The sequence below is a fragment of the Neomonachus schauinslandi genome, chromosome 1 (genome assembly GCF_002201575.2).
Source record: "Neomonachus schauinslandi chromosome 1, ASM220157v2, whole genome shotgun sequence".
NCBI classification, from domain to species: Eukaryota; Metazoa; Chordata; class Mammalia; order Carnivora; family Phocidae; genus Neomonachus; species Neomonachus schauinslandi.
The window spans coordinates 14088292-14102926 of NC_058403.1; the positions used below are offsets into that span (position 1 = coordinate 14088292).

Here is a 14635-nt window from a genome sequence, read left to right on the forward strand (position 1 = left end):
CTAGTAAACAAGCAAATTTACTAAAAAACAAACAAAAAACCCAAACCAAACCAAACAAAAAAATCTCAACGACTGATTGACTGTAATTAGATAGCCATGTGATGAAGTGCTCACAAACAAAGCAAAATTCAATGGTGAGGACAGCAAACTTGCAATACCACAGCTACACCTGAAGTTACAATATCCCATTTCACGTTGATAGTCAAGATAAGAAAACTGTAATATTTTACAAGAAACGTAACTCCTGAGTTGATGTCTTGCCATGTTCATTTAAGAAACTGCCCCTTCATCCATTCCATGTCTCTGGCACATACTAAATTTCCCAGAGTATAGACTTTCTTCTTTCTATATTTCAGTACAGTGAATTGTGATCTTCCAGTTTTCACCAAATTAATCCCACTCCACACAATGAGCAGGAGACCAGCTGGTACTTGTCTGGCTTCCTCCTGCCATATTGTTTGACAGATGCCTAACACCTCGAATTTTGAACCTAGGGGTTTAGGTCCCAAGCTTCTGCCGCCCTGCAACTATAATTCCAGAAGCTGCTGATCATCTGTCTGCCAACTGGTTCCCAATTCTGACTTCCAAGAGTAAGTGTAACCAGTTTCCCAGGAAATACTCTAATGAATCATTCCTAGGCACTTGATCTCAACAATTTCTATTTATTAATGTTTATCTCATTGGTGATTACAGAGAGCAGCTTTTTCCTTGCCAACTCCCCACCCTCATGTTTGTTTTTTTTTTCTAATTAGTCATGCCTCAGAACATATTGTCAAACATTTTGTTAATACCATTAGTTTTCACAACATTTTCGCTGAGCCTTTACCACAAGTCAGAATCCATGGAATGGAAATGTGTTATTGAATATATTTTTTAAAATAAGATTATATTTGTGTATTACTCCATAATTTAAAATATATTAAGGAAATGTGTGGGGTCTCTGTTCTACCCAGTCTGAAAGTCAAAGAGAGAAAGCAAGTACTAAATAAATAATTATTTAATTACAAAATAATGAGCTATGAATGAGTTTTTGATACTAAAATAACATCAAGAGAAATTCACCAAGTCTTAGAGATCAAGAAAAGTTTCCCAGAGGAATAGCTTTTGAAATAGGTTGGAAGAGTAAGTAGAGGATGGATTGGTAGGCCTTGGAGAAGAAGTATTTTTAGGACCCAAGTCTTGAGATGTGCATTATATAACTGAAAGGCATTTTGTCTGGTCAGTGAGGGAAAATGAAAAAAAAAAAGACTTGAAATTAGGTCAGAAAGATTTGGGGGCCATTCTTTGTAGGTCTACAGTGGTCTGGCTCAGAATTGTACTTTCTTCTGATAGCAGTGAGGGCCATTGAATGGTTTTAGGCAGAGGTATAAGATTGTCTGCTTTGTTAGTTTTTAAAATAATCTTTGTTATTCAGTTAATATTTACACAAAATGAAATGAAAAGATTTTAAGGGTAGAGTTTGATGTTTTTGACAAATATATACACCTATGTTACAACGACCTGATCAAGATATAGAACATTTTCCCACCTCAGAAAGTATCCTCAGGCTCCTTTAATCTCTGCCAACTTGAGCCAACTATTGTAATGATTTCTATCATCGTAGAATGATTTTGCCTCTAGAATTTCATAAAAATTAGACCATACAGTATGTTCTTAGGTGTATCCAGCTTTTCTACTGTTCAACATAATGTTCTTGAGATTCTCCATGGTGCTTATGTTTTATTCATTTTATTTCTGTGCAGTGGTCCCTTGTGAGAATAGATGACAATGTGTTTATTCCTTCACCTGTGGATGGTTATTGAATTGTTTCAAGATAAAGAAAACTTTTTTTAATCAATAAATCTGCAATTGAACATTGATTGTTCCAGTCTTTTTGTGGACATATGTTGTCAATGTTTTTGTGTTTGTTTGTTTGTTTTTTGAGAAAAACCTTCAAATGGAATTTCTGGGTCATAGAGTGAGCATAAGCTTAACTTCATTAGAAATCGCTGAAATTTTCAAAGTTGGTTTTATCATTTTACTCTACCACCAGCAATGCCCTAGATTTCTAGAGACTCCACATTCTCATCAACAATGACATCATCTTTCTCTTAACCATTTACTGGAGGAGAGTGGTATCTCATTGTGATTTTAAGTTTCTTTTTTTGTGTGTGACTTTAAGTTTCATTTACTTGGTGAATAATGATTTTGAGCAGCTCTTCTCGTGCTCATTGGTTATTCTCTTGACTTCTTTTGTGCAGTGTTTATTCATGTTTTTCTACATTAAATTTTTTTTTTGCTAATATGTTGGAATTCTTTATCTACTCTGGAAATAAGTCATTGTTAGATTTATGTATTGCTAGTAATTTTATATTTGTGACTTGCCTCCTTATCTTAATGATGACATTGGATAAGCAAACTTTCATCTTGATGAAATCAAATTTATCAGTTATTTTTCTTTTGTTGTACTTTTTTTGTATTCTCCAAGAAAAGTTTTGCCTCCCACTAGGTTGGAAAAATATTCTCTTATTTTTGTCCTAGAAACTTTAAAATTTCAGCTTTTATATATAGGTCTATGGCATGTATCAACATATATTTATATATATATTTTTAAGTTCTTTACATGTATCTATTAATTCAAATGCCATGTGTTGAAAAGATATTTTTCCCCACTTGAGTTGATTTGACATCTTTGTAAAAAAAACTTGACAGTATACATAGGAGTCTATTCTAGAACTTTATACTGTTTCATTGATTATCTATACTTATTTCAGTTCAATATCTAAATATACCTTCATATTAAGTCCTGAAATGAGACAATGAAAGTCTTCCAACTTTACTTCTGTTTCAAGATTATTATTGCCCCCTCACATAATATAAATTTTAGAATTTATAAATATAAATTTAGAAAGTTTTTTAATTTTTATAAAATCCTCCTGGCATTTTTGTTCAGACTCTGTTGAATCTATAAATAGGCATAGTAAACATCTTTTAATCCAAGATGTCTCTCTATTTATTTGGGTCTTATTTCATTTCTTTCTGCAATATTTTATAGTATTAAATATGGGAATCTTGAAATATATTCCTTTGGTTATATGTTTTGTTGTTATTATAACATAGTTTAGATTTGATTTTTCACATATTTTTCATTATTACATAGGAATGAAATAGATTTTTTAATAGAAGTTTTATAGCTTCACTGGATTTTTTTATGTCATTCCACCTGTGAATACAGAAATCTTTCCTGTTCCCTTGCTCATACTTATGCCTTTTATTTGTTTTTATTGCCTATTTCTCTGGCTAAAACCTGTAGTGCAATGATGACTAGAAATGTGGGAATATGTTAATGTGGTTGATTTTATGTGCATATGTTTGAGTGTGTAGTGAGCTACCTTCTCTGCTCACATTAAGAGATATGTATCTTTTTAGTTTTAAGAGCTTGTTGTTTATGGTATCTAATTATACACAACCATGGAAATGGGGAGAAATTGATTATTAACTGAATTAATTTAGAGGACATTTGCAACAAAATCCTTGCTTTCTCATTCCCAGTGCTCCTGGGAACTCTGTTTTCAAACTCCCCTCAGATCAGAAAATGGGAACTTTACACATAGCAATTTACTAACTGAATTTCTTCTAGTTCAAGATCAGCATACTCACTATACCATCCCATTCCTATCACCTCCCTCTTTAAATTTTATTGTAATACAGTTTAGCCCAATTTCAGAAGATTGGAAGATAACCTTTATTTGGTGAGGGAAGCAATATAAATGAAATGGAATTTAAAAATGAATCTAAAAGCTGGGACATTCTTAAATATCAAAGACACGAGAATTATGAGAAGAGATAAGGGAAGTATAGGAAGATGACCTGAAATGACCAAAGCAGAGTGGAAAAATACATCCTGTGTGTTCAGGGAAGAATTGAGGTTCCATTGGTTTACAGTAAAAGGAGGGTTTATGTAGAAATTGGGAGACAGATTTAAAAAAGAAAAAAGAGCAAGCTAGGATGTGTACTTGTGGATATGCTATTGGACCTCATTATCACAGATTTTCTCATTCTCACTCAAATTAGTGTAATCATCTTTTAATTGGATGTCCTTGCTCCAGGTTCTACCTTGATCAAGCTATATTTGCTCATTCTCCAGCTGTAGCTTGTAAACTACTTTCTCTGGGAAGCTTTGTTGACTTCTAAGACTGTTAAGATCTCATTGTTAAACATACTTATATGTTGAGGATTTGCTTGTTTACAGCTTTAATCACTGCTGCAATTAAGTAATTATTTTGGTTAACCTTGCTAGATGGTAAGTTCAAAGAAACAGGAACCACATTTTTAAATAATATTGTTTTAAAATTTTCTCACTGTGTAGTAGCAGATGAATGAATGCATTTTCTTTGAAAAAAAATATCATGGAACATTTGTTCATCATGCATTCCCTATGAGCAGAGCCGAATGAATATTATTTTGAGAACTGACTAGTATAGACAAGATGTTTGACAACATACTATGAGGCATGACTAATAAAAAATATGGGAGTCAAGGTTGAAGGGGAACAAAGCTGTTATCTGTAATCACTAATGTGACAAGAATAAATAAATAGGAATTGGTGAAATCAATTGCATAGAAATGACTCATGATGAGTTTCCTGGGAAACTGAATACATCAATCCCTAGAAATCAGAACCACATGCTGGCTGGTAAAAAGATGACTGGCAACTCCTGGAAATAGAGTTGCTTAGGCAGCAGGAGCTTGGGAACTGAATTCCTGAGTTCAAAATTTACAGAGCCAGTGAGTGTAACAGAAAGCCAAGAAAAACAGCATGACAAAGTTGGAAGTCTGGTAGGGACAGGACCTATGGGAGATCTAGTAGGAATCTGGTAGAGAGCAGGGCTGCCTTTGTAGGAAACAAGACCCAGAATCACTGTTGCTGGAATATAGAGGGAACTTTACCTTGATCCTGGTAAACTCAGAATGTTGCTAAAGACTTGGGGGTTATGTGTTGACTGTTTCTAGAGCAGATTTTATATGGGATTGAGACAATTTCTTGAGATTTAATGGTAGTTTTTATACTTTAATGCTGATATCCTTAAACAAGACATTGCATCTAATGTAAGTATGTTGTGATATTACAAATTTACTGTCTCCAACATTGTAATTGGGAATTGTGTGTATTTCTTTACATTGTGGTGTAATGACTATTGAATCAATCCCTGATTTGGCTTTAAAAGGTTGTTTGCTTTTTTAACTAGAGTATTTCCTGGGGCCAGAGAACCACTTTTACATTTTTAATCAGATAACTCTTTTAATCATCAGAGATAGCTCCGATTCAGCCAAAAAGTATTTTTCAATTTTAATGCTATTTTGTCTATGTTCCGGATCTCTAAGACGACTGGCCCACACATGGAAATGTGCATGTGGGGATCATTTGTGTTATTCTATTTTCAAAAATCATGGAAATTATGAACAAAATAAGAATAAGTTCAGAGGAGTACTGAGCATTGCCATTTCTATTCCTGTCAGTGAAAGCCAAATGAAATATCTGTATTTTCTCTCATACTTTCAATTGCCTTTAGATTTCCCAGTAACAGTCTAGAAATCATGATAATTTCTCAAGCAATCTAGTGGTGATGATGATGAGTTTTTCAACTCTTCTACTCCACTTTCCTCAACATGATGACTTTGAGTCTTATGTTTGTTGCCTTATGGTCTTGAATGATTACAACATTGACCAAAATGGGTGAGCTGACTTGTGCCGCCCACCCCAACATTCTTAAGTTGGAGTCCTAACCCCCAATACCTCAGAATGTGACTGAAGTTGGAGATGGGACGTTTAAAGAGGTAATTAAGGTAAAATGAAGTTATATGGGTGGGCTCTAATCTAACATGGCTGGTGTCCTTATAAGAGGAGATTAAGACCCAGAAACTCATGATGGTAATGGGGAGCAGAAGGAAGACGGATGACTGAAGGAGAGAGAAGATGAGATCACATGGCACAATTGAAATTGCATTAAAATGAAACTTAGGAACCAGGGGTCTATCCTTAGCTTTACCATTAACTCTCTCTGAGACCTAGAAACGAACTCTTCTAGGTCTCAAGATCCATGCCTATACAATAAGTTAAGTTTAACTTGGTGATCTATATAGTCATTTACGTCTCTCATATTTAATGCATTCAGGAAGTGAGTGGGACATTTTTATTTCCTTAAAGAAATGGCACCTTTGGAAAATCTATGATTCTCTTTGAGCTTCTATTTTCTCATATGCTAAAAGGACCTTAGAGTGTAATGAGTGAATTCCACACTGGTATGCTTGTGAGTATGATGAAACAATGCATAGAAAATTTCTTTAAGTATTCCCTGGCTTTACACAAAGGTATCATTTTATTTTTGTGTTTGGCTCATTTGCAATAAGTCCTATTTTTAGCAGCTTATCATTTCCTGAAATATTGTATTTATAAAAGTTTAGAAAGGGGGTGCCTGGGTGGCTCAGTTGGTTAAGCGACTGCCTTCGGCTCAGGTCATGATCCTGGAGTCCCTGGATCGAGTCCCGCATCGGGCTCCCTGCTCGGCAGGGAGTCTGCTTCTCCCTCTGACCCTCCCCCCTCTCATGTGCTCTCTCTCTCATTCTCTCTCTCTCAAATAAATAAATAAAAAATCTTAAAAAAAAAAGTTTAGAAAGGAACCATAAAAAAATCAATGAAGGGGCGCATGGGTGGCTCAGTCATTAAGCGTCTGCCTTTGGCTCAGGTCATGATCCCAGGGTCCTGGAATCGAGCCCCGCATCAGGCTCCCTGCTCTGCGGGAAGGCTGCTTCTCCCTCTCCCACTCCTCCTGCTTGTGTTCTCTCTCTCACTGTCTCTCTCTGTCAAATAAATAAATAAAATCTTTAAAAAAAATCAAAGAATATCCAATTTCATATTGAGATACAATTGAAACAGACATATAGGCTGCTTTAAAAGCTCATTTGGGAAGGCACCAAGATGGAACCCACGCCTTCTGAACTTGGACCCTTCCCACCTAGCTTCAGTGATTACCTCCTTACACACAGAAATGAATAAAGCTAGAAACTGGTTGTTGGAATGCAAAATTTAGACATTTTTAACCAAAATGAGGTATATTTAATTCTAGTTAAAGCTATAGGCATTCTTCTCTTAATTTTACAAACACATAGTAATTTTCTATTTACTTTCTTTTTTCAATGGACCAAACCATATAAACTAACTTATTTCCTTGCTTTCTATATTCCTGGTATATGTGTCAGCTTCTTCATTCCATCATTCTGTCAGCACAGACACATGTTCCATTGTTCACTGAGTGAATTCCACTCTGCTCTGCTCCTGAGACTTATCGTCAGAGATACTTGCACCTTCAAACTATGAACTTCCAAGAAATTACTGCTCTAAGAGAATTAAAACTTTAAAGATATCTGTTAAGACCTTGCACACACAAGCTTTCAAAGCCCATTCACAGAAAAATATAATCTTTCATTTTAATTTCACAAATATACAACAAACCAAGAGTAAAAAATAAACACAACAAACCACTACATTATTTTTGGATTAAGGAGCTTATTACAGGGGCACCTGGGTGGCTCACCTCGGTTAACCATCTGCATTCAGCTCAGGTCATGATCCCAAGGTCCTGGGATTGAGTCCCATGTTGGGATCCCTACTCAGTGGGGAGTCTGCTTCTCCCTCTCCCTCTGCCCCTCCCCCTGCACATGCTTTCTTTCTCTCTCTTTCTCCTGCTCTCTCTCTCAAGTAAATAAAATATTAAAATAAAAGGAGCTTATTACATTTAAATCACGTGAATTTCATTTTGAGGAGAAAATCAATTGAAATAAATTCTATCACAAAGGCCAGCATTAGACTTTAAATTGGGGCTATTCAGTTCAGTGCTGGCAATATGTATTTAAAAAATAAAACATCAGTAGATATAAGATAGAGATAAATTACAAAATTTTAACTTAAAAAAACCCAAAAACCTCATAGCAGGGCACCTGGGTGGCTTAGTCGGTTAAGTGTCTGCCTTTGGCTCAGGTCATGACCCTGGAGTCCTGGGATTGAGCCCCATGAGCAGGGAGTCCTCTTCTGCCTCCCCTTCCCTCCCCGCTCCTGCTCTCTCACTCACTCTCTCTCTCAAATAAATAAGTAAAATAATAAAATATTTAAAAACCTCATATGATTTTAAATTAATCAATACCATTCATTATTATCCAAATATCAAAGAAAAGAAAGACCCAATGGAAATTGGGAAATATTTTGAAATGCATAATAATGATGATACAACTCAGTAAAATCAGGGAGATGCAGCTGTTTGGAAGGAAAAGTTTACATTTTAATGTATATATGAAAATCCAAGAAAACTTGAAATAAAAGTTTTATTCCTCTATATGAGGAAGCTTAAAAAAGGAAGAGCAGTTTAAACCAAAAGGAATTTTAGGATAGGAAATTATAAAGATAAAAATAGAAATAAATGAAATAGAAATCAAACACAAAACAGAGAAAACCAACAAGGTCACAAACTTTGGATTTTGTGAAAATCAATAAAATCAATTATTTCATTTAAAAAAATCATACAGGAAAATAGGTGGCCAATAGCTTCAGAAAATTTATATAATCATTTGGAAAAATATTTATTTTCATATATTCCAAAGCAGAATTCATTTTTCCTTCATTTCCTCCAGCAAGTATGGTGTCTTTATCTTACAAATACTTTTTCAAAATAGCCATGACAAACTTAGAAGTCACTAACAAGATAAATAGGCTGCAGAACTACTCTTAGACAAAACAGAAAGTTAATAAATATGTTTTCAAGGAGTACCAAATCCTAATTCATATCCTCTGCACCAATCAAAGAGGTTTGTGACCTCATTCTCTTCCAGCAAATTCTCATCCCTAATTCTACATTCGTATAAGGGTGAATGATGGGAGTCTACTTGAAGGAGACTTCCCATTTGCTCAGATCCTGGTCTGCCCAGCCAAAACTTGTATATTGGTCAGGACTGAACACTCTAGACCTCCAAGGGTAGTTTTTTTTAAAAAAGAAAAAAAAAAAACCCTTAAATTATTTGTCAACATTATCCAACTGGACAGTTTCAAAATATGTGTGCTGTTTACTATGGAAATACTGACTTGCATTTTTTGTTTGTAGGTCTGCATTCTTGAGATATGGGTTCAATTGTTTCTGATCTGAGCAGTGTCATCCCTAGATTTTAGTACCTACTTTTCAAATGCACACACTTCTAGAAATTTTTTATCAAATCAGCCAGGGTCGAACTAATGATTTTGTAGATAATTTTTTGAGGGTACAAATTTTCTGAACATATTTTTATTTTTATTTCTTTTTTGAAGGGTATTTTGAACTGATACAAAATTCTAGGAGGCTGAATATTTTTTTTTTTCTTTTTAGCCTTTTAAAAATATTCTGTTTTCTTCTGGTGTTAAGAACATTAGCTGTATTTCTTATTACTGTTCCCCATATGTAATGTCTCTTTTTTCCTCTAGCTACTTTAAGGTTTTCTTTTTAACTTTGCTTTTAATCAATTAAGATTTTCTTTTTATCTTTGCTTTTAATCAATTCACTACAATGTGCCTAAATGTGGATTTCTTCTGATTCAAGTATCCTAAGATTCTTGGATTTTTGAGTTGGAGGTTTTATTGATTTGTTTGATCTTGGCTTTTTGTTGTTGTTAATCAAATGTACAAAAGTTTTTACTATTTTTTTTCTTTTCTGCTCAATTATTTTTTTCTGGGACTTCTCTTACATTGTTTTTAGATTGCTTGATGTTTTTCAACAAGTTTCCAAATCTTTACTCTGTCTCTTTTTTCAGTCATTATTTCTCCAAGTACCTTGAATTGGGTGATATATTTTCTTAAAAATCTATTTTCAAGAGACGCCTGGGTGGCTCAGTCATTAAGCGTCTGCCTTCGACTCAAGTCATGATCCCAGGGTCCTGGAATCGAGCCCTGCATCAGGGTCCCTGCTATGTGGGAAGCCTGCTTCTCCTTCTCCCACTCCCTCTGCTTGTGTTCCTGTTCTCACTGTGTCTCTCTCAAATAAATAAATAAAATCTTTAAAAAAAATCTATTTTCAAGTTCACTTACCCTTGCTTCTGTTTTGTCAAATATTCTCTTAATCTAATTTTAATTTTAAAGCTTTAACTTAATTTTAAGTCTTTAACTTTCTGTTTAAGGATATCCACTAGTTTTTTTTCCAATTATTTCCATCTCTTAAAATTCCCCAGCTACTTATTAATTATATCCATCTTTTTCTGAAATTATTCACATGTTCATCATAGTCCCTTTAAAGTCTGTGCCAACTAATTCTAATATTTGTAATAAATGTAAATTTGCTTCTATTGATTGTTTTGATTGGGTAACATCTACATGCTCTTTGAAAGAGTTTATAATGTTTTATTGCATTATAGATAGTGTAAATAAAAGACTAGTGAATTTTGAAATATAAATATTTATATTTATATAGAGTTACAATTGTATTTGTAAACTCTTATGATTATATGATCAATACACATATACACACAAAAATATATGTATGAAAATATATTGATTTATCATTTTCCAGAGAATGTAAATACTTCCGTCTGCATGTTAGGAAGGCAAAGAGCTTAACAGTAAGATTCCTGAAAGAATTGAGTTAAGCAGACTGTCCTTCCCCAGTTTAAATCAGCTTGAATGCATCATGACGTTGCCTATACTCCCACCAGGTATATTGGCACTCTGATCTGAGCTCATTAGTATATTCTATATCTCAGTTGAGGGGGAGGCTAGCCCATAGTCTTAGACTCTTTTAGTTTGTCTTCAATTCAAATGAGGTTCCTTCATTTCAGTTATTGTATTTTAGAGTTCTAGTATTTTCATGTTCACTTTTATATATTCTAGTACTCTTGTTAAAATTCTTAAACTTTGTGTTTAATTTCTTAAGAATAATAATCACAATTATTTTTCTGAACATTTCCAATATGTACATTATCTGGATATCCTGTAGGTTTGTTTGTGCTCTGTGTTGTCTCTTAGTTTATACAATTCAGAGGTTGACTTCAGTTCCTATGAAACATATTCTATGTTTGCTTCTTCATAAAATTCGAATAGAGTCTTTAAAAGCCTAGAATGTTTACCCGTACTCCAAGATCTTAAAAAAAAAAAAGGGCCCTGGAATCTGATTCTATTCATTCGTACCAGGAGCCCATTAACATTTTTGGAATCAGTGGAAAACTCAGGAAGAAAGTAGCCCAAATACCGACATTTATTTTTACTTAAAACTTGTCCTAACTTTGATTTAGCAGTTCTTAGCTGATAGTGCTCCAGAGTTTGTGCATTATCAAGGTTTACTAAGGTTCTTATTCATAAGAGTGATTTAAACTATCCAGTCTGATGCTGTCAAAAGTTATATTTGATATAAATATCATGTTGTTTCTTTTTTTTTTTTTAAAGATTTTGTTTATTTATTTGACAGAGAGAGACACAGCAAGAGAGGGAACACAAGCAGGGGGAGTGGGAGAAGGAGAAGCAGGCTTCCTGTGGAGCAAGGAGCCTGATGTGGGGCTCGATCCCAGGACGCTGGGATCATGACCTGAGCCGAAGGCAGCCGCTTTACCAACTGAGCCACCCAGGTGCCCCTCATGTTAAGTTTCTATTTATGAGGATGGTTGGTAAGAATATTTATTCTGTGATAAATGCAAAATTATTTAGAACAGACAAGAAACCTGGAGGATTATCACTAGAAATCTGTTCCAATAAATTTAATAGGTGAATATGAAATCATTCAAAACTCAGACTTTAAAATGGTGGGGTAATGTGCAGCCATTATTAATAACTAGCACTGTTTGCCAAATAAACCCTCCATTTGTTGTAAATTAACTGCCCAAATGTTCCCTAACCATACCAGCTAACTTTCTGCTTTGTTCATTCCATTTTATCTTCCCAAACTTCCTCTATTCCATCCTATACGATTTCTGTTTTTGTTTTTCATAGTAGCTTCTATCAGGAAATTGTGAACGTTGATTTCTCTATAAAACTGGGATCTTTGGCCAGACTTTGACTCACTTTGAGCTTCCACTGCCTCATGTTTAAAAGAAATTTAGCACATAAAATACATCTCCCCCTCAGAGTGCTGCTTAAGATTCTAAAAAAATAATGACTTGAAAATCTATTTAAACATTTATTTAGCTCAACACAAAGATAATTTTTTTTAAAGATTTTATTTTTATTTATTTGACAGAGAGAGACACAGCAAGAAAGGGAACACAAGCAGGGAGAGTGGGAGAGGGAGAAGCAGGCCCCTGCCGAGCAGGGAGCCTGATGCGGGGCTCGATCCCAGGATCACAGGACCACAACCCAAGCTAAAGGCAGCCACCCAACGACTGAGCCACCCAGGCACCCCAAAGATAATTCTTTTTTATTATTAGATTTGTCTCTTTATCAAACTGTGTCTCACATAGCAACATATTGTTTTCTGGAATACACGGCCTTTAAAAGATTAACACATATCTATAAAAAATAAAAATAATGGATCTCCACTTTTTGCTGACATAAAGGCTGTGGTTCTCAGCCATATGTCAATTGAGTTATTGGAAAACATAGAGGCAAATACATATCCTGAACCAAAAATCTTTACATCAAGCATAACTGGCTTCCTTCTTATATTACCATAAAGAAATGAATTCCATTGATTTCTGGGATTCAAAGATTTCAATACTTTTCTCAACCAACATTGGATGAGTTTAATGGAAGTTATTCAAGCTTTATATTTAGTATTTTCTGAAAATATGAAGCCACAAGTTAGATTTATATTTAATTTTTGTTTCATGTGCAAACCTACCAATATATCTAAATTTTATTCTTTCTCTCTACATTTCATATGTATACACCAAATTTTGTACTTTTCCTTCTCCTATGAAAAGAGATACAAGGACTTACATGGTTTAAAGGATTAGGCTTTCCTAATTCTTGAGATATTTACTTATACAAGGTTCATATAAAAAGGAAAAAAATCTAAATATGAAAATTTTATTTCAAATTCTCCAAATTCTATGATTTCAAAGCTTACTTTGTGAAGCAAATTAATCTTATATTAACCTTTACATACATATATTATGTATATATTTTTGTATATTAATTAATATACCCAATAACACTAAAAGAAATTCCTACTCAATAAATACGTAATAAATAATAATAAAAACAACATATGTGGATGCCAGGATAAATGTGTTTATTTACTTAAAATAATTAGTTTTTTTTTAATTTTTGAAGGATGTGTAATAATTATGATTTCCATCACTAACGCAGCTATATGATTTAAAACTTAGGCTTATTGCTTAGTTTTACATTCTGCAAGAACCCATCTGAAAGCTAGACTGGGTGGCCGTAGAGTGGGTGAGCAGTTAGTCTTTGGAGACCATAAAGAGAGTTGTTTCTTTTGAGAATAAAATAGCTAACATTCTGCAAAAAGATCTGGACATTTCAACAAGTTAATCTGTAGAAGGTCCATAGATTGGTTTGTAGCAAAATGGCTGGAGATTATGAAAACCAAAATAAGTTGGGTAGCAGAATCTGGATCCACAGCCCAAGGTGGGGAAGCCACAGACTCCATAACCCAGGGGTCTGCAATCACTGGACCTACAGCCCAGTGAGTAGCAGCTTCTGGATCCATAGCCTAGAGGACAGCGGCTGCTAGACCCAAAGCTGGGCCCAAGGTAAGTCATCCAGCAGGGATTGCAGAGCGTGGAGGTCCTCTGGCAATAGCAGGACATCTGGCAGGGGCTGGACACCACACAGGATGTCTGAAAGCTGGTGGGCTCACAGCAGGTCTCCTGACAGCCACTGGGGAGGGAGAAGCCCAGCTGGCAGGTGCTGGGAGAGCAGAGGTCAGTGCGGTAGACCAGGTTGCTGGGGTAAGAGCCACAGGAGGAGCCTGGGTAGCGCAGGTAGCCCCCAAGAGAGCGGGAGGAGAAGTTTCCAGAGCAGCAGCTGTAGGACATGTTCATAGGAGATGTGAGCTCTGCTGAGAAAACACTGTGAATACTGAATTCACAGAGAATATTCAGAGAGAATATTCTGAGGTTTATTCTACCTCCTGGACTGTGGCATTTATACATTCTCAGCTGTAGGTGTCGAAAGTGACAAAAGCTTCATCCCTATATTTGTACTCCTTCATTTGCATAGTATTAACTCATCATTTCTGTAATTTGCAGCTGCATAGTTTCCTACCTATTGTATTTATGAGGGCTATAATAAATTTCATTATAACACAAAGCCAAGGAAAAATTCTTACATCAGAAATGCTATGACTGTTTTGCATTAATGGCCATGTCAACTTGGCCAGGAATGTCCCTCCTTTTCTTCCTGGTATATGCTGTACATGTATCTGATCCTAGCTTTGCTGGGGTGTGAGTTCCTTCTAAGGGTGGAGATGAAAATGACAACACCTTTCTTTCTTTCTCTCTTTCTTTCTTTCTTTTTCTTTCTTCTCTTTTCCTTTCTTTCTTTCTCTTTTTCTTTCTTTCTTTTTCTTTTTGTCTTTCTTTCTTTATTCCTTCCTTCCTTCCTTCCTTCCTTCCTTCCTTCCTTTCTTTCTTTCTTTCTTTCTTTCTTTCTTTCTTTCTTTCTTTCTTTCTTTCTTTCTTTCTTTCTTTC

The 14635-nt window shown here is 34.9% G+C and overlaps 1 protein-coding gene across 1 annotated transcript; it reads right to left on the reverse strand.

The window, feature by feature from the left end:
* Window positions 1-13433: 13433 nt before the first annotated feature.
* On the reverse strand, window positions 13434-13980 carry LOC123326030 (keratin-associated protein 23-1). Its single transcript, XM_044919026.1, is given in 3 exon segments — window positions 13434-13512; window positions 13803-13869; window positions 13872-13980. Coding segments are annotated over 3 exon segments (255 nt in total).
* Window positions 13981-14635: the final 655 nt, after the last annotated feature.